The sequence below is a fragment of the Bombus vancouverensis genome, chromosome 11 (assembly GCF_051014615.1).
Source record: "Bombus vancouverensis nearcticus chromosome 11, iyBomVanc1_principal, whole genome shotgun sequence".
NCBI lineage: Eukaryota > Metazoa > Arthropoda > Insecta > Hymenoptera > Apidae > Bombus > Bombus vancouverensis.
In genome coordinates this window covers 9,274,559-9,291,813 of record NC_134921.1, presented here as the reverse complement: position 1 = coordinate 9,291,813, position 17,255 = coordinate 9,274,559, and the positions used below count along the sequence as shown (strand labels likewise).

At 31.3% G+C, this 17,255-nt stretch overlaps 5 protein-coding genes across 7 annotated transcripts; 1 reads left to right on the top strand and 4 right to left on the bottom strand.

Annotated features, from left to right (window-relative positions):
* The first annotated feature begins 64 nt into the window (after positions 1 to 64).
* On the top strand, positions 65 to 2,352 carry Tdh (L-threonine dehydrogenase). Of its 2 annotated transcripts, none has more exons than XM_033343833.2 (5): positions 65 to 221; positions 551 to 814; positions 1,109 to 1,276; positions 1,743 to 2,009; positions 2,081 to 2,352. In XM_033343833.2, the coding sequence occupies exons 1-5, from the start codon at positions 65 to 67 to the stop codon at positions 2,239 to 2,241; spliced, it is 1,017 nt and encodes a 338-aa protein (XP_033199724.2). In that variant the 3' UTR covers positions 2,242 to 2,352. The 2 variants fall into 2 exon arrangements, with proteins under 2 accessions (XP_033199724.2, XP_033199723.2); XM_033343832.2 differs by having other exon boundaries at positions 1,109 to 1,369.
* On the bottom strand, positions 2,279 to 4,762 carry LOC117162021 (DNA primase large subunit). Its single transcript, XM_033343831.2, has 8 exons — positions 4,647 to 4,762; positions 4,345 to 4,526; positions 3,881 to 4,218; positions 3,570 to 3,797; positions 3,359 to 3,493; positions 2,925 to 3,303; positions 2,698 to 2,859; positions 2,279 to 2,621 (listed from the first exon to the last, which is right to left on the bottom strand). The coding sequence occupies exons 2-8, from the start codon at positions 4,496 to 4,498 to the stop codon at positions 2,350 to 2,352; spliced, it is 1,668 nt and encodes a 555-aa protein (XP_033199722.2). The 5' UTR covers positions 4,499 to 4,526; positions 4,647 to 4,762; the 3' UTR covers positions 2,279 to 2,349.
* A 71-nt stretch (positions 4,763 to 4,833) lies between these two features.
* On the bottom strand, positions 4,834 to 6,751 carry LOC117162023 (acyl-coenzyme A diphosphatase NUDT19). 2 transcript variants are annotated; one of them, XM_033343837.2, is made up of 5 exons: positions 6,519 to 6,751; positions 5,943 to 6,279; positions 5,596 to 5,831; positions 5,345 to 5,503; positions 4,834 to 5,266 (listed from the first exon to the last, which is right to left on the bottom strand). In XM_033343837.2, exons 1-5 carry the CDS (start codon positions 6,597 to 6,599, stop codon positions 4,988 to 4,990), a joined length of 1,092 nt encoding a protein of 363 aa, XP_033199728.1. In that variant the 5' UTR covers positions 6,600 to 6,751; the 3' UTR covers positions 4,834 to 4,987. The 2 variants fall into 2 exon arrangements, with proteins under 2 accessions (XP_033199728.1, XP_033199725.1); XM_033343834.2 differs by having other exon boundaries at positions 4,836 to 5,266; positions 5,943 to 6,285.
* A 117-nt stretch (positions 6,752 to 6,868) lies between these two features.
* Sdhaf3 (Succinate dehydrogenase assembly factor 3) lies at positions 6,869 to 7,718 on the bottom strand. Its single transcript, XM_033343841.2, has 2 exons — positions 7,536 to 7,718; positions 6,869 to 7,359 (listed from the first exon to the last, which is right to left on the bottom strand). Exons 1-2 carry the CDS (start codon positions 7,710 to 7,712, stop codon positions 7,180 to 7,182), a joined length of 357 nt encoding a protein of 118 aa, XP_033199732.1. The 5' UTR covers positions 7,713 to 7,718; the 3' UTR covers positions 6,869 to 7,179.
* A 6,228-nt stretch (positions 7,719 to 13,946) lies between these two features.
* On the bottom strand, positions 13,947 to 17,143 carry LOC117162025 (cysteine dioxygenase type 1). The gene is made up of 5 exons (XM_033343839.2): positions 16,705 to 17,143; positions 14,756 to 14,897; positions 14,581 to 14,677; positions 14,322 to 14,491; positions 13,947 to 14,164 (listed from the first exon to the last, which is right to left on the bottom strand). Exons 1-5 carry the CDS (start codon positions 16,917 to 16,919, stop codon positions 14,129 to 14,131), a joined length of 660 nt encoding a protein of 219 aa, XP_033199730.1. The 5' UTR covers positions 16,920 to 17,143; the 3' UTR covers positions 13,947 to 14,128.
* Between the last annotated feature and the right edge of the window lie 112 nt (positions 17,144 to 17,255).

The following is a 17,255-nucleotide window of genomic DNA, read 5'->3' as shown; positions in this document are numbered from 1 at the left end:
TTCTTTCGATAAAAAGAACCATCGCTTCTTCCATCAGTAAAATTTTTCTTTCGAATCTCGAGATATGTGGTGCAAGAATTTCTCAAAAACTTCTCAGTGGTTCGCAAGAAATACTTTGAAACATTATCACATTACAAACAATTGTTCGTCGCGAGAAATTAGAAAAACTGGGATCAATAGATCGTATACTACCGAAAGATCACCAAGGATACTTATTACTGGTGAGTACGTTTTACGAAACCAGTTAGGGCTTTTAGAACCAGTTGGCCTTGTTATACATCACACAATTTTCACGCCAATGCTCCAAGCAAAAGGTACACATATGTATACACGTAACTTAACTTATCTGAAAATCTGAGGAATAAAAGCAAGCAAATTATTTAATTGTTGAAAAATAGGTAGTCACGACTTTACATTTACACAAAAATAGAATATTCGCTTTTTACTTATTCTGAATTAAAAAGAACAAAAAAAAACGTGTTTTCGTGTACATTAATCGTTATCAATAAAAATCTACTTGACATTTACGATATATTTATATCTTTATAAGGTGGTCTCGGGCAACTGGGTACTGAGTGTGCGAAACTACTTCGTAAAAATTACGGAAGCGAAAACGTGATATTATCTGACATAATCAAACCGACAGAAGAAAATTTATCCAACGGACCGTTCATTTTTGCTGATATTCTCGATTTTAAAGGGCTTCAAAAAATTGTGGTCAATTACAGAATCGATTGGCTAATTCATTTTAGCGCTCTTCTCAGCGCTGTAGGCGAGCAGAATGTTCCTCTAGCAGTGAGAGTCAATATAGAAGGTAACATAATGTTTCAAGTTTTACGATAAGATAGACAATATTTCGATGAAATGGAATGTCGCACCAAGTGAATCTGTCATTGTGATAATAATTATATTGTTAACGTAGTCATAAAAGAAAGTAAACGAGAGAAAGTAGCTTTCTTAGATATCTTTGAAAAAAATCTTCGTGCAATGAGACAAGTAGAATTGTTATTCGAAACGTAAAAACTTAAACCGAAAAAAGTGTAAAAATCTCTAAACTATACTTATAGATTAAGGGAAAGTTCTATAGAAAATTAATGTTTCATCTTAGGAATGCACAATGTGATTGAACTGGCAAAGCAGTACAAATTAAGAATATTCATTCCATCAACAATCGGAGCCTTTGGACCAGATTCACCACGGAATCCTACTCCAAATGTAACTATTCAGCGTCCACGAACAATTTATGGTGTTAGCAAAGTCCATGCTGAGTTATTAGGTGAATATTATCATCACAGATTCGGGCTTGACTTCCGCTGTCTTCGATTTCCGGGAGTCATTAGCAGTGACCCACCAGGTGGTGGTACCACAGGTGTACTTTTTATCATATTTTATTCATTTTTTACTCTTTATTCTCTCTCCTGCATTGTTTATTATTTTTTATTTATAAAGAATAAAATTGTATCATAAAAACATTTTCCTGTATCAAGAAATGGAGCATCATGATTAGAATAACAACATAATAGCGCAATTCATTGGTTTTTAAGGACAATGGTATTAGTAAATTGTTGAGCGTCTCTTGATCATGAACCGTGAGATCGCTTCTTGCGTTTCCCTTGTCTCCTGAAGCGTAAATCTTAAAACAGTAAAATCACATGATAAATAAAACCATAATTTGTAATAAAAAATAATATTCTGTAGGTAATTAATAATTGTACGATATTGTATATACATTTTTTTTGCAGACTACGCAGTTGCAGTTTTCCATGAAGGATTATTTGCTAAAAAATACGAATGCTATTTAGAACCTTATACCAGATTACCAATGATTTATATTGAGGATTGCTTATCAGCACTTTTTCAGTTTTTAAACGCTCCAAACGAACAATTACAAAGAAGAGTATACAATGTTACTGCCATGAGTTTCACACCTGAAGAATTATTTAATGAACTTAAAAAGCACGTACCTGATTTACAGATTTCGTATAAACCGGACGCAAGACAATATATTGGTTGGTCTATAACACACAATACATATATTAGTATCGATATGTATAAAGATAATATACTGTTCAAATTTTAGCTGAAAGCTGGCCTCAAGTTTTTGATGACAGTGAAGCGCGTCGGGACTGGGGTTGGCGACATAAATACAACTTGGAAAAACTCGTAGAATCAATGATTCGCGATGTGAAAAAAAATATGTCAAACAAAAGATCATTAAAGGAGGTCAACAGTTATGTATAATATAAAATCATTTAGGAAATAATTTATATAAATTAGCCAAGGTATAAAAATATTATTTATTTTACAACAAAAACACGATACAAAGTTTAGCAAATATATTTTTATACTTCACATGTCTTCACTCATTAATTGAGCGATATCATCATCATTAAGATGATTTTCGATCCTTTTTGGGGTTGGTCTAGCAGCTCTAGTCGGGGTCGAGTTCATTCTTGCCATTCTTCTTGACGGTGTGGAACCTTTATCTATACTTCTCGAAGGTGTCATTGCACTTCTTAAAGGTGTACTAACATTTCTGTCCATGTTTCGGGGAGTACCAATTCCAGGACTACCAATATTGTGCCTCCCACTTTGTGAGAGTCTTTCTTTGTTTTCAGGTTCTGCATACAAAATAAAAATAAGTTTATTTGTTAACATAATTCCTATATATCTCCCTAATATGAAATACTATTGCACCTGCTGCATTATCCTTAGACAATATGGCACGACTTTCCATGAAATATACATTTGGATGATTAATAGGTTTATCTGGTAAACGATCATGTATAAATTCAAAATATGCTGTACAAGCACCAAAGTAATTTTGTTCTTTAGCAAGGTCTGTTATTTCATTAATACCTGAAGTATACAAGATTGTAGGTATCATTCCTTAGAATTTATAAGTAAAAGAACAATATTCTTACTTGCTGCAGTTACACCATAATTAAATAATTTTTGTCTCAACGATCCTTGATCCATGTGTTTAAATGGACAACCATGATATTCTCCAGCACTTACAGCAGAAGATATAATTTTTGTACACCCAAGAGGAGTGTAATTTGTTTGTTTACCCTCTTTACCATAAGTATGCCTTATAGTATAGGCATATTCTTTATCAAATTTTCCTGGGTCAATTTTCTTTGTGAATTCGGTTTTCCAGAAGGATAAAGCATCTTCCAATGTTACTCCTATACCTTTTATAAATAAACCATACTGAATACGCCCACTGTTTTTTAGATGGTGGTGAGTTCTAAGTGCTTCGTGTAATACTCTCATGCACAAAGGATACGAAGTTTTTGATAACTGAAAATTATGTAATATTATACAAATGTAAGATTATGAGAAATAAATTAATTACCTCATCCAACTTATCTATAGGTGTAGCAGCACTAGTCCAAAGAACAGTTGTCCTTTCAGAAACATTATGTACAGATTTGAGACACGAGGCTATTCTTTCATCACCATACATACGTCCAACAGACATTCTTGCATCCTAATGTTGAAAACAGAATCAAATTAGTCACACATTAAACAGAATTTGGTTAATTAATATAATAAAGGAAACTTACTGGCATACCATCAACTAAATTTTTCCTAAAACAAGAAACAAACAAAGATACTAAGTCAGTTTGTGGTATAAATGCTATTCCTTGATTCAGATAAACCCTGCGTGATCTAATTAAATCAGTGACTTTTTGAAAGGGCACTTTATAAAACTCTGTCATATCAACATTTTTTACTTTTGCGGTGGATGAACCAAGTTCTTCCCTAAGTTCATCTTTTTCTTCTGATGTAATCTTAGAAAAATAACATTAAAGATAACAATCATAAAACTTGGAATAATCAACTTATATTTTATTTTACTAATTTTATTTCTTACTTGCTGGCAATCAATTTTATGCATACTAAGTAACTTTTCTACTCCTTCTTTATCTAATGAGTTGAATCTTAATTTAAAAAACTCTACTTCTTGATTAATAAACCATGTTTGGTTATCTGGCTCAAAACAATGTGATAGTCTCAATATAAAATGTGATATATGATCCTTTCTTCTATACTGTAAATCTGTTTCTGTCGGTGTTTTGCATCCCTTTGCATACAAAAGATGTGCATAATATTTAAGTCCATCTTTAGTTAAAGCTGTGTTTAGATTTTGTTTACGCTCTTCTAATGTCTTAAAATCTGTTCTATTTGCATTGTTTTCAATGTGTAATAAAACTATAAATAATTATATGTAGTTACGTACAATCGGAACTATTTTGATACACAACTCTTAAATTTTATAAATATACAAAGAAACAATTATTAAATAGTAAATTAATCATGACATTCCATAATACTTACGTCTTAATCTTTCTTTAGCCAATTGTTCAAATTCTGTAAGTAGTACTTCACCTCTTGGAGGAAAATCATACATTTGTAGATCATGAGGATAGATATCCTCAAGATCATTACTTTTCACTTTAATTGCATATCGTCTTCTTTTAGTATATTCCATTTTTTAAAAATAAATATATCCACTCTACCTGTCACATCAAATACATTTATAAATTTATTGCTTTAAACAGATTATTTAAATAATTTGTATAGTAGAAATTTTATATAATAATTACAATTAATAAAATTACTGATAGGTAAACACGTACCTATTTGACGATACTTTATTCGTTGCATACGATCAATTTAACGTTAAGGCACTTAAGCAGCCATTACTATAGCACTATCTTTCCCGCGCTTTTTTCCCGCTATTTTTCGATCGAAACTGTTCAATAGGGAAGGTAATGCAAAAAAAAGTATATTGTGTTTATTAAAAAATTTTAATATGTGTTTAGACGTAGAAAATTATGATAAATATCAATATATATTTATTAAAAATTAATATACAATCGTCAATATTTTGATATAGAAAAATGTAATTCTTAGTTACAGTCTAGTATCCAGTAAGAATGTATATTAAAAGAGGATTGTAAATCGTTAAATACATATATTATAATTTAGAATTCTTACGTGCCACTGCAATAGAAACATTTTTTAATTGAAGGGGAGCTAAATGGCCATCGGCGCTATCAAAATTTTGAACATAAAGCTCTTTCACTTGCAGATTGAAAAATTCCATTCTATTCTTTATGGGAGATATGTCTCGAAATTCAGAGATGGTGATATCGGTTCTATCGATGATTTGTTTGTCAAGTAAATTGACTTTATTTGGATACATCGAGTCACCTGGTAAAACGTGTACTTTTCCATCTTGTAATTCTACCTGTATCTAATAATATACATATGTATTATTTTAAAATCATTTCTTAAGTATTAGAATGAGATTTTTTCAAGTTCTTTTACATACTGGTAAATTTAAGAGCACCCCCATTTTACCACGATCGACTGCGAAATCTAGTAAATTATGTATGCTTTCGAACTTTGCTATTCTTGCAATTTCGTACTGTTGAGGAGGGGGAAATGCAGCATTAGGAGATGAAAATAAAAAATTCCCGGGCATGTCCCACTAAATTTCAAAAGCAATATTATATATATATATATGTCATACTATATTATATTATACTGATATATGATATTTGATTATTACAACAATCTTACTTTCAAATCTTCCATTTCTGTAATCTCATAAATGGTTTGAGGCATAGTTGCAATACAAGCCAAATAAAAAGCAGTGTCATAACGTCGTCCAATAAAACAAGTTGGTGTTAACCAATTACTCCATTCATAAAGAGACCATAGATCTGGATAACAGTTAAAATCTTTGCACAATGTATAAAATTCTCTGGCATCGTTGTGCACCCTTGTTTGCCAATTATATAATTCACTTTCAGAAACTAAAAAGAGACGAGAAATAAAAAAGGAGAAAAGAGAAAATTGTCATTTATTTATTTATTTTAACGAAACAGATTTTATTTTTGTGATAGAAACATTATCAAACAAATTACTTTTTATGTGTTGCGTCCAACCAAGATCAGTCATCTCTTCTCGTGATTGCTTGCAAAGAAGTATACCAGATTCTTCGAAAGTCTCACGAATTGCAGTAATTCGTAATGAAACTTCTCTTGGTAATTCATTCGGTTTAAATTTGAAAATTTGAGGACGATTTGGAGCATTAGGACTCAAAGATTTAAAACTATTGGCATCAAAACCGAAAGCGGAATAAATATTGTGCCATTTTAAATCAGCATCGGATGGATCTATTACTCCTCCAGGAAATACATATGTACTTGGCATGAACTTCGAATTCCGATGACGTTTTAGACATAGTAGATTGTAATTATACTGAAACTAGATATTATTATCAAAACTTTGAATGTAGTATTTAATAGCTACTTTTCTGGCAAAAAATATAAATCAAAGAACGATTTCGGTGTATAAAATACGATTCGATTATCGATATTATATTCATAACCTTAAGCTTGGTTATGTTTTATTATTTTCTTTTTTTTTTTTTTTTTGCTACAATAATAAGAATAATGATCAAAGCAACATTTAATTATAAATACTTTAATCAAATTTACCTTTGTAGAAGACGGGCGAATATATCTTTGTGTTTGACGTGCAGCTAATATTAAGCTAGCAGAATCTTTCCACGCTTTCATTTTTTTATTAATTAACGTACTTTGATTTTATGTTAATAATTGTAATTTATGAAATTTTTTAATAAAAAAAAAAAATTTACAAGGTTATGTGATCCCACAAGATGTATTTATAACTTATAACCTAATTGACTATATCTGTATATATATACGATCTAAAGAAGATAATCTTCAATAACAAAATAAATGAATCATCAAATGAATAACATCATCTTTTTTAATATATATTGTATTTTTCTATATATTGTAAAGCTTTGTAATGTAATTAGACTGTTAAACATTGTTTTCTTTTTTCTGCACTCTGTAATTTCTTTATTGTAATATTTTATATTTTTTACAACATTAAATATGCTATAGTACACTAATATTTAATATACTTTATGTACAAGTTTATTAAACACTAGTGTTAATGAGTATTATTATAAGGCATCTTGTTCAAGCCTAAATTTTTATGGATTACTTATGTACATAAATAATAATATGAGTAAATTATAACTACATTGATAATACACTATGATATGTAATATTACATATCTCAAAAACTATAAAATATGAAGTGCTTTGACATTGTAGCGATAATAAACTATTTGTCTTTTCCATCATTATTAGTTTTACCAGTAGCTGCGATCATTAGCTCATACAACTGGTACATTTGTTCATTCCTAAATTTGTCTAAATCTTCTTCTTTTAAATTTTTACCTAGAGGCTTAGCTGTATGAGGCCCTTTTAGTCCAAGTTGTTTAGTAAGCATTATAGCATACTCCTGCGAAATAAAGTAATTTCATTATTCATGTTAGTCAACATAATTTTTAGCTATTAAAGACAAAATATCAATTTAATTCATATTTATTGTACTTTTATCACTGCAATAGAGGGTAAAAGATAACCTATATAATTATTTTAGAGAAGTATTGGACTAAAATTTTTAATATTACTCACTGTCCATTCCTTCAAAAATATAGCTGCTGTAGCTTCATCACAATTTTTATGTCTTCTGAACTCATCTTGTACATAACTAGTTCCTACAGCTTGAATTTCAACTGGTAAACCACGATGTAACCTTAAAATTGCTTTGTACAGTACTCTAACACGTTGTACGTGAGATAAATTGGACATAATTTATTTATTGTAAGAATGTCATTTATACATGCTAATTGAATGTTTGCATAAATTTTTTTCAATATCAACTTTATTGAAAGACAAATTTTATTAAATAAGAGATATTAAAATCTCGCGCCAAATAACATACAACTCTTTGTAAGTAATGAAGGAAAGAAAGATTGTATATGTGTGCACCTATTTATAGTATTATGTAAACTATATATACATTATCAAATTATTGGATCTATTGTAATGAAAAATGATTACAAATAAAAATTAATGACATATTTTGATATAATGTTCTGATAATTACTGTTTAGCTGAATTTTGCAGTGCACTTTATTCAAGACATAAATTAAAATACTTTGGCAGGTACTTAGAAATATTTGAAATATCAGTAGATTTGATACAATCGAAATTTAAAACAATGATTGCCTATCATAAGGGGATCTATATAATGTAACAAAATTAAAATATTATAGTTTAAAAAAATAGTACGACACATATCGTATGATGTGCATAGAATAACGTTTTCAATTATTGGATACTAATAAGAACTCAAATTCTTAAAATATAGATATTATGCTCTTTAAGACTTGAAATTTTAGCGAGAAAATTGCAATGTTTCTTAAAACGATAAAAAGTTCCGGAACATTATTAAAGTTTAATCCGTATAATTTAAACTCTTCTTACAACGTTTGATACAATTTTTATTAAGTCTTTGTTAATGTCTATTTTTAAATTGAAATAATTAAAACAAAAATTAAATTGAGATAACTGAAATAATTACTTTCTGCGCCTATGTTTTTAGGCAGGACCCCCGCGAATATTTCGACCAATAGCGATGATTAAACTTTGGTACCAATCACCTGTCTTCTAACATTTTTCAATTTAGAACGTTATATGTTTTTATTACTTTTTTAGTTCATTATAAAGAACAATGAAGTGAGAACGGATACTCTGAGTGAATTACTAAAGGTAATGGTTTTGATTAAATTATGTACAAAAATAATCGGTTTAGAATTTTTATGACTTATGTTAGAATATGTAGTTTTACTGCATATTTCGAGGAATATTGTGCAATGGTGTTCCCCCCTGCCGCGCTTTGTTGACCAATCAGGTGGATCTATTGTATCCTTCTGGCTACTTCTTTATTACTGTCATTGCACCCTCGTCCTGTTAGGACACTTAAATAATTAATCCGATTTAACGTATTAATTTTACAATTCTATTTTTCATTACGTGGTCTTAGCGGTTATAAAAAGAAGAAAAGAGATATTAAGAAACCTAGGTAAGCAATTTTATTCATAAAATTCAGTTTTTATTTTTAGTTTACTACAGTAAAAAAAATTGGCGATGCATTCTCCAATCTTCTTATCGTGTAAAGACATAACTTCACTATTTTTCATAATTTCTTGAAAATAATGCATATTTCTGTTAATTTTCATTCATTTTAATATAAAACGAGTTTTTGGAGCAGTTAGAAGCTGTAATTTTATGTTGAAAATTAATTTTTTATTTACCGATATCTACGGGGTTCAACGATCTTTTTGCATGGAAAAGTCGTTTTGGCCATTGTTAGTTTTAACATTAGAACATTTTATACTTTGGCGTCCATTTTGAAAAGTTCTTTTTTTCCGTAATGAATACGAATATTCTTTCCAAATATATTTTATGATAAATGTTATTTGTTTACTTAAATAGTGGAAGAAAATGTATAAGATTAGCATTTTGATGCATTTTTAGTCAAAATTTATTATTGGATTATGAAAGACGTCAGTTGAAATTTCATTTTTTAATATTTTTTGTTGTAATACTACTACAATTTTTTTGTGCTTGCCTATTACATTGTTTGAATCAAGAGATTGAGATAAAATAGATAATTGTTTTTCGTAAAACAATTTTGAAGGATTTAATATAACGACATTTCGTTTTTTCTTATTAGATTAAAAATTTTCTATTTTTTCGTCAGAAAAATTAAAATGTAAAAAGAATTATAAATCGTGTCAAATATCAATTGTATGTAAACATCATTATTATTATTCTTTTTTATAGAATTTTTAATGAAGATCGAATACCTGCCTGTTGGGCAAAGTAGTATGAAATTGGCGAGATATCTACTACTATTTCTTTGAAATTGGTTCAGATGTGTGAGTAAAAGATTTAGTTATAAAATATTTCATTTAATTTGCGAAAAGATCTTTTATATATAGTACAAATAATGAATGCAATATTGCATCCAGAATTTTATTTATTATACATCATTGGATAGTGTATATAATTTTTTATTAATTTTATCCATTATACTTTTTTAATAAATTAGAAAGATTATTGATTTTTATTAAATAAATTAATATAATATACAAAATAAAGTTTTTCTAAGGTATATAAAATGTTATAAATAATAATTATTTATTGATTGTTAATAATTTGTTGTAATGATGATTTTCTATATTTTCATATCAATGTTTTATCATACACATATACATGTATGTATAACAAAAACAGAAATATTTGATAAAAAATGTGTCTTCTATGGATGTTTCCCTTGTTCTTCCTTTAATACTTATTTCTTTCAGGAAATTTTGTCTTTTGATCGTAATGCGGTCGTAGAATCAGTGTTTGTACGCGAAATAAATACTTTCTTTTTCTGAGCACCGTGGCTCGTAATTTTTACTTGAATAATAGCGTAATAGTAGATTCAGTGTTTGTTCGCCGTTTAATATTTTATTCGTGTCGTAAATTTATAAAAAAAGTATATCCCTTGGTCGCGTCGCGAAATTAGTCAAGTCTGGCTGAGGAGAGGATCTCCTTCGGGTTTTACTCCGATGAAGAAGCTTGTAAGTATCTAAAAACAATATTACTTTCCCAATTATTTAATTAGTTTGCAGTTCACTAATATTTTCTTTTTTGTAATTTGTTTCAGGAAATAATTGAAAATGTTAATCAAGTACTGGCCGATGTCCATGAATGTATGGAACATGTAATTGTAAGTTTATTTCCATTGTTGTAAATAAATAACATTATCTATTACTTTTCCATTCGATCCAATCCTATAAAAAATTAATTTTTTTATTACAGAAGAATTAACAGTGTTTAAAATGGCACAAATTAGGAGTATTCTGCACTATCAAGCGTTGCAGCTTACAACTTAATTTAATGTATGAAAGATTGTATGCTACAAGCTCGGGTGACGGAGGCGTCCCGGGACGTATCTCCCTAGTGTAGGCATCTGCACCTGGGTGTTATGTGTGAGAATCGTGGAGTGAGTGTGTTGGTGTGTCTGTTTTGCCATTTTTTAAATATAGGTAGGTAGCATACTCTTCTGGTGTGAATGTGTGATGTAGATTATAAGTAGGTAGATCCAGGAAAAGCAGATAAAATAGTATTTCGTATTTGAGGGTATTAGATTGCGTGATGTATCTGCACCTGGGACTTAAGTGGAATCGATTAATGTTTCATTAATTGATTCCAATATATTATTATGGTTCGTACCTAGATTTTAAGTACGTCCGCGGTTCTAGACCCGGACGAAAAATGAAGTATAACTAGTGAAATTGGTTCTATTTAGAGATTCATATTAAGTCTTCCATATTGTACACCGAACAGCACATTCTTTTAATGGTTGGTCGTGGTATAATATGCGCTACTTAATAACGCGTTTTTTTTTATATTTTTTAAAAATCGGAATTAAGAATACTTAAATAGAACCCAGTGGGGTTAACGCAAGAAACTCGAAGAAAGAAGAGGCTGAAAGCCGAAGATTTTAAGGAATGGTTTTCCATCATTTGATGCAAAGTCATTCTTGAGTTTATTACTTGAACTTTAATTTATGATTGTTCTTTGGTTATTATCACTATGCTCGTGGTATCGAGATGATAACATACTTTTTTTAAATCATGATTTTGAAATTGAAGAAAATCATCATTGCAATATCTTGAAAAATGAATTTATGGTTATCCATGTTAATTATCTTTAAGTTACAATATTTTCATTAAGTATTATAAAGATATATACAAATATATATTATATTTTGCAATTTAATATTAAATAATTGTACTATTATATAAAAAAATTTTAATGACTTTCAAAACAGTATGAATATAAACAATTCTTTCTTAGAATTTAACTTATTTGTACTATATTCAGCATTCTAGTTGTACTGTGTAATATATAACAAGTATTTATCTAATATAACAAGGTATAAAGTGATTGACAAATATTATTTTAGTTTTTGTTAAAGATTTGTGTTCTTTATAATTTCTTTATCAAATTTTTCTATAATTGGTTGGGAAAAACCCCAATACCCTAGTTGTTTCGACCGTTCGCGGAGAGACGCGATCGCGAGATAGCACGTTAACGAGAGTTGTAAGTTCCCGTTACGATTAAGGTTAATCGACGCCGCGAAGTAGTCGTTCCCCTGTTTCGGTTAAGATAACAGAGGTGGTTAAATGAATATGACACAGTAGAGTAAGTTATATTTCACCGTTTATTCCGACAACTTATAACGAAGACAGTTACGCTGGTGCGTATGTACGAGATGAGTGAATGACTGATCTACGGGTGTGTATACCCGGTTAAAGGATGTTGACCGTTCGAGGGATGTAAAATCAATACAGTCTTGAGAGACGATGCTGTGTCGGAGGAAAGCTAAGGATGGATGTGTCTAGCGCACGGGACCATCGGATTTGTTGGTGACGATTTTAGTTAGGAGAGTGAGGGAATAGGCTTCGTTGTTAATTGGTTCAACGAAGGGTCTTAACCGCCCTCGAGAGAAAGTGGTTCGTGGGAGGAAAGTTGCATTATACGTGAGAAAAACCAACTTTCTCTTGTCAAGCCGTGGTAGACAATGGTCTTTGGAAATGCTTCGGAAACAGACGTTTGTTCGGTTTGAAGGACCTCGACTAGGAAATTCCTGAGATTTATGGAAGGTACTTGAGGCTTTTGAGGGTACGCAGTGAGTATCCGAAGACATCTGGTTGCCATCTTGCCCGGCTCCCAGATCACCAATTCGGCTTCCGAAAACAACATTCAACAGTAGAGCAAATCCACCGCATAACTCATACTATCAGCCAAACACTCGAAAAGAAAAAATATTGCTCAGCGGTTTTCCTAGACATCCAACAGGCATTCGACAAAGTATGGCATGAAGGGTTACTATACAAGCTTAAAAAGATCTTACCTCACCCCTACTACTCCATCCTAAAATCCTACCTAACCAATAGACAATTCATGGTTAAATGCCTGGACGCCACTTCCGCAACATTCCCAATAGAATCCGGCATACCCCAAGGTAGTGTCCTCGGACCCCTACTGTACTCCATCTACACTGCCGACCTACCTATGTCAAACGATATAACAATAGCGACATTTGCAGACGACACAGCGCTATTAGCTACCCACGTAGACCCGGTAATAGCCTCATCCACTCTCCAGCGAAGTCTCGACTCCATGGAAAAGTGGTTTCACAAATGGGGCTTCAAAATCAACGAAAAGAAATCCTCACATGTAACCTTCACGCTCCGAAAACAAACCTGCCCCCAGGTCACCATCAACAATGCAACAGTTCCTAGCAGGGACTCAGTCCGATATCTGGGCATGACCCTGGACAGGAGACTAACGTGGAAGAAACACATTTCAGATAAAACGAAGCAACTAAAGGACAAACTAAAAAAACTCTATTGGCTCACGGACCGACGCTCCAAACTAAACATACAGATAAAATTATCCTCTACAAGACCGTAATAAAACCTGTCTGGACCTACGGAATCCAACTATGGGGAACAGCAAGTAACTCCAACATCGAAATACTACAACGCTTCCAATCGAAAACGCTAAGATCCTTAATGGATGCACCTTGGTATGTTACCAACGAAACCATCCATCGCGACCTCAAGATACCCACAGTCAAAGAGGAAATATGTGCATATTATGTGGGTTAATTTATATTTTTCTATTTCAGGATATATCTTTATGGTATTACTTTTAGTTTCGTGTTCGGTTAAAATAGAAAAAAATTCATTTATATCACGTCTGTAAAATGGACTTAGTAAGTATGTACGTCATGCAGATGTAGATTGAATGAAAATAATAAGATTGAATGAAATTTGAATAAAAGGAAGGGAGGATGGGTGCCGTGGATCGGGTGGGTCTCCAAACGCAGCAATCTCCACGTGGTGAGATCTGGGCAATCAGTATTATTTAAGGGATAGTTATTATGTCTCAAATAATGTAAATCTAATTGGCTGCTTTCGTGTTATCAAAATTTATCATATCTTGCACCTTTTTTTTTATTCTTTTAATTAAAATATCAGGAACATTCTGATCATTTGGTATAGTATTTAAAAATGCATATACTATCTCTTTATTTTGTTTAAGTTAGAATAATTATTCAAATGATTATCGCTGGTATGAACTTCACTTATGATATATTAATTATCTTCAGGGCACCTAGCATCTTGGATTTCCTGCAAATTTAGAGAATTAAAATCAAGTTTGAATCAGAAAGAACTCAAATCAGTTGCAACTTAATTCTGACTTGGTATTGATAATATTGACAGAAAGAAGGATGATTAAAAATGAAGAACTGATTAAAGAAAGAAGAAAAATAGGTGACAATCTTACACGGTTTCGCTTATCTCCGTATTCCGACCAAAATGTAACTTTACACGAGCTTTTTTGTCCAGTTTGTTTATTGAAAACGGAACAGGAAGAGAACGGTGGTGAATACAAGTGTAAAGAAATAGCAGGATTCACGGTACTCGAATTTTCAACTCGATGAAGTCCTAAAGAATCTGTAACAAATTGTATATACATAAAATCAAAATAAAATCTCAACAATATTATATAACGATAGATAATTTAGTATATTTAGAAATTATACCATTGATATAACATATCTGATTAAGACCGAGAGTATTTTTTTCCAATTCTTGTAATTCTTCTGGTTTCTCACGCTGTGTAGGCCACGCGTACCGTGTCTATAAAATCATAAACATAATAAAAAATTGTTTGCTATATATATATATATGAAAAAAATAGAATATTTCATTCCATACCTCAAAGAGTTCACCGTGGAGAATTTTCATTACGCAATGTGCATTCGCATGATCATGTATTGCTGAACCATGACCTTCTCCCCAACATAGAATCATTAGATTGAACCTTCCATTTCCTTCATCGACTAAATTTCTTGTATACCTAAGCAAAATGATTCATCTGGATTTTCCTTTAAGGACTTATATGATTAAACTAGATAAGCACCGGTGAATCACGTTAAATTAGAGGACAATAAATTAATCTGATTGGAAATGCACTCGGTATAGGCATTGTTTCTAAGTATATGAGAATGTTTTGTCGTTCGTTACTTTCGATCCGATAAGTGTCGCGTGTCAAAGAACCGATGTTCTGAATCAAGTGTAATGTTTAAGAGAAGGGGGCATACGTGGAAAGTGTGTGTAACCAGCCGTTCACCGTACTATACTACGAACACTACTGATTTATGTGCAATACACATGAACATTGAAGTGTTCCGCATACTTACGTTTCGGTTGTAATGATGTCAAATCTTTTTGGTCATATTTCTTTGTGTATTATATTTTTAAATAACATGGTAGAAGATAATGTTTCCATATCTATTTACGAAACGCAAATAGGACATGTACTAGGTCGGCATAAAGTGAATCGAACGAAGTACTAGAAGTCAACAAAATGTTTCGATGAATATTTTCGATGTAATTTTTATGCGATTAGTAATCGTCTTTTTTCCGTTCAATATAGTACGTTCTACTCTGTAAAGAGGTTGTGCCTGAACTATAGTTTCCATACTTTCGCGTGTTATGTGGAAACCTGCTATGGTAGCAATTCCGTGTAATAATTCCATTTATACATATATATATCTTGTAACGTGATCATTATTATTATCTTTATAATTGGTTAAGTAATATTTATTGAAAATTTATGTTATCTTGTAGGCGGACAGAATAGAAAGTTCAGACTAATTCATTTGTTTTCTCAATCTAAACATAGATTTGTGTTTTTAATTTTGAAAAAAATTATACAAATCATACTTTCAAACTGCTTTAATCATGATCTAAACACTTGGTTGTAGTTTCTCTCGATTATGTACTAATTAATGCAAAATATAATTAGCATGCGAATAGAAGATCAGGTTGTACTTACTAATTGATGTGTCATTCTTCGTGAATGCAAAGGATAGCTTTAAGAGATTTTGATAGATGTTATTTATAATTTTTTAATTACGTAAACAAAATTATCGGCTCGTATGAAAACACTATTTGTAATAATATCATCGTCCAGCTATCTGGAATAATTCTGGCATGTACTCTTTTTTTGTTTTAATATTGATAGCTTTCTAATGCACACATTATGCCACTTATTGCATTTATTGTAGCATTGTAGTGCGAAGTGCGATCGTTGTAAAGTCTCGTAATATATGTTTTTGCAGATAAGAATAATGACGTTTTCAGTAAACTTTTAAATTTGTCTTGCTTCTATCAGAAATCCGACCATGTTCCCTTCTTATTTTTCTTAAGGTCAGTTACTTCATGCTCGTGTGTCAACTTGTACAGATAATACTCAAAGTACAAGGTTATTAAATTCATTACTTAAGATTGAATGAAACAAAATATTTAAGAGACGACCAGGGTCGGAGAAACAGTAACAGACGATAACCTATCGTAAATTTCATGTTAATTTTATTTTATGTTCGAGATGTAGTTGTGCCGTGTTCTGTCGACTGACAAAATATTTACTGGGGAATTCGATCTTTCGCGAACGTAAGACGCGTAGAAACGAAATAGAATGAGAATCAGGTGACCACCCTCGTTATAGTCATTGATATTTTAATCCAATTAATATGCTGTAACTTCATACCGTACTGCATCTTTGAAGCATTGAAATATGTAAATCTTTATATTAAAATTCCTTATTTTTCCTTTAGATTATTTTAATAGCTTTTAGTATAATTTTCAAGCTGTCAGTTTACCTGTATCTGTCAAATTTTGCATATTTTTTCCATTCTGCGGGGTTGCTTCTGTACGAGGCCATTAGATATTGAACCCTGTCTATATTCACGTAGTCAGTTTCGAAAGCTTCGTGTAAACGATCTATGAGTTCCCGAAGAGTTAAAAAATTCTTCTCGTTTAGTAGTTTATCACGAGAAACACAGGGTGATCCAGGATCTTCACTGTACACTTGCATTTTCTTTCCAATTTGTCACCTTTCTTCTTTTTTACCGGTGCTCGACAAGAATTGACAAAAAAATATAATAGAAATAAATGACGCGAAATGAAGAAACAATGAGCGTTAGGATACTCGAATTTGACTCTTGAAGCAAAAGAGAGCTATTTGAAAGCGAAAGCAAACGAGGAACACGATTAAGGAAGAACACGTTGCCCGTCTACGGCTCGTACTGATCTAGTAAAACGGAGGAGACAGCGTCTTGTATGAAGCCTAAGATACCCCCTACTCCCGACAACTCTAGCAGTCTGAAATATTTTGTACACAGTTGTGAGGTAAATAACACTTCCGAAGTCT

What these genes read in the sequence shown, in the direction of transcription:
- Sdhaf3 (XM_033343841.2), bottom strand. Translation starts at nt 7,712, where the DNA reads ATGTCCAATTTATCTCACGTACAACGTGTTAGAGTACTGTACAAAGCA. An exon ending in TATTTTTGAAGGAATGGACA is followed by an intron (nt 7,360 to 7,535) that starts GTGAGTAATATT and finishes TTTATTTCGCAG; the next exon opens with GAGTATGCTATAATGCTTAC.
- LOC117162023 (XM_033343834.2), bottom strand. Translation starts at nt 6,599, where the DNA reads ATGAAAGCGTGGAAAGATTCTGCTAGCTTAATATTAGCTGCACGTCAA. An exon ending in CAGAAATGGAAGATTTGAAA is followed by an intron (nt 5,504 to 5,595) that starts GTAAGATTGTTG and finishes TTTGAAATTTAG; the next exon opens with TGGGACATGCCCGGGAATTT. An exon ending in GGGTGCTCTTAAATTTACCA is followed by an intron (nt 5,267 to 5,344) that starts GTATGTAAAAGA and finishes GTATATTATTAG; the next exon opens with ATACAGGTAGAATTACAAGA.
- LOC117162021 (XM_033343831.2), bottom strand. Translation starts at nt 4,498, where the DNA reads ATGGAATATACTAAAAGAAGACGATATGCAATTAAAGTGAAAAGTAAT. An exon ending in ATTTAGTTGATGGTATGCCA is followed by an intron (nt 3,494 to 3,569) that starts GTAAGTTTCCTT and finishes TTTCAACATTAG; the next exon opens with GATGCAAGAATGTCTGTTGG. An exon ending in TTATGGTGTAACTGCAGCAA is followed by an intron (nt 2,860 to 2,924) that starts GTAAGAATATTG and finishes TGTATACTTCAG; the next exon opens with GTATTAATGAAATAACAGAC.
- LOC117162025 (XM_033343839.2), bottom strand. Translation starts at nt 16,919, where the DNA reads ATGCAAGTGTACAGTGAAGATCCTGGATCACCCTGTGTTTCTCGTGAT. An exon ending in GCAAAATTTGACAGATACAG is followed by an intron (nt 14,898 to 16,704) that starts GTAAACTGACAG and finishes CATTTTGCTTAG; the next exon opens with GTATACAAGAAATTTAGTCG. An exon ending in TCCACGGTGAACTCTTTGAG is followed by an intron (nt 14,678 to 14,755) that starts GTATGGAATGAA and finishes ATGATTTTATAG; the next exon opens with ACACGGTACGCGTGGCCTAC.
- Tdh (XM_033343832.2), top strand. Translation starts at nt 65, where the DNA reads ATGTGGTGCAAGAATTTCTCAAAAACTTCTCAGTGGTTCGCAAGAAAT. An exon ending in ACCAAGGATACTTATTACTG is followed by an intron (nt 222 to 550) that starts GTGAGTACGTTT and finishes TATCTTTATAAG; the next exon opens with GTGGTCTCGGGCAACTGGGT. An exon ending in ACCAGGTGGTGGTACCACAG is followed by an intron (nt 1,370 to 1,742) that starts GTGTACTTTTTA and finishes TTTTTTTTGCAG; the next exon opens with ACTACGCAGTTGCAGTTTTC.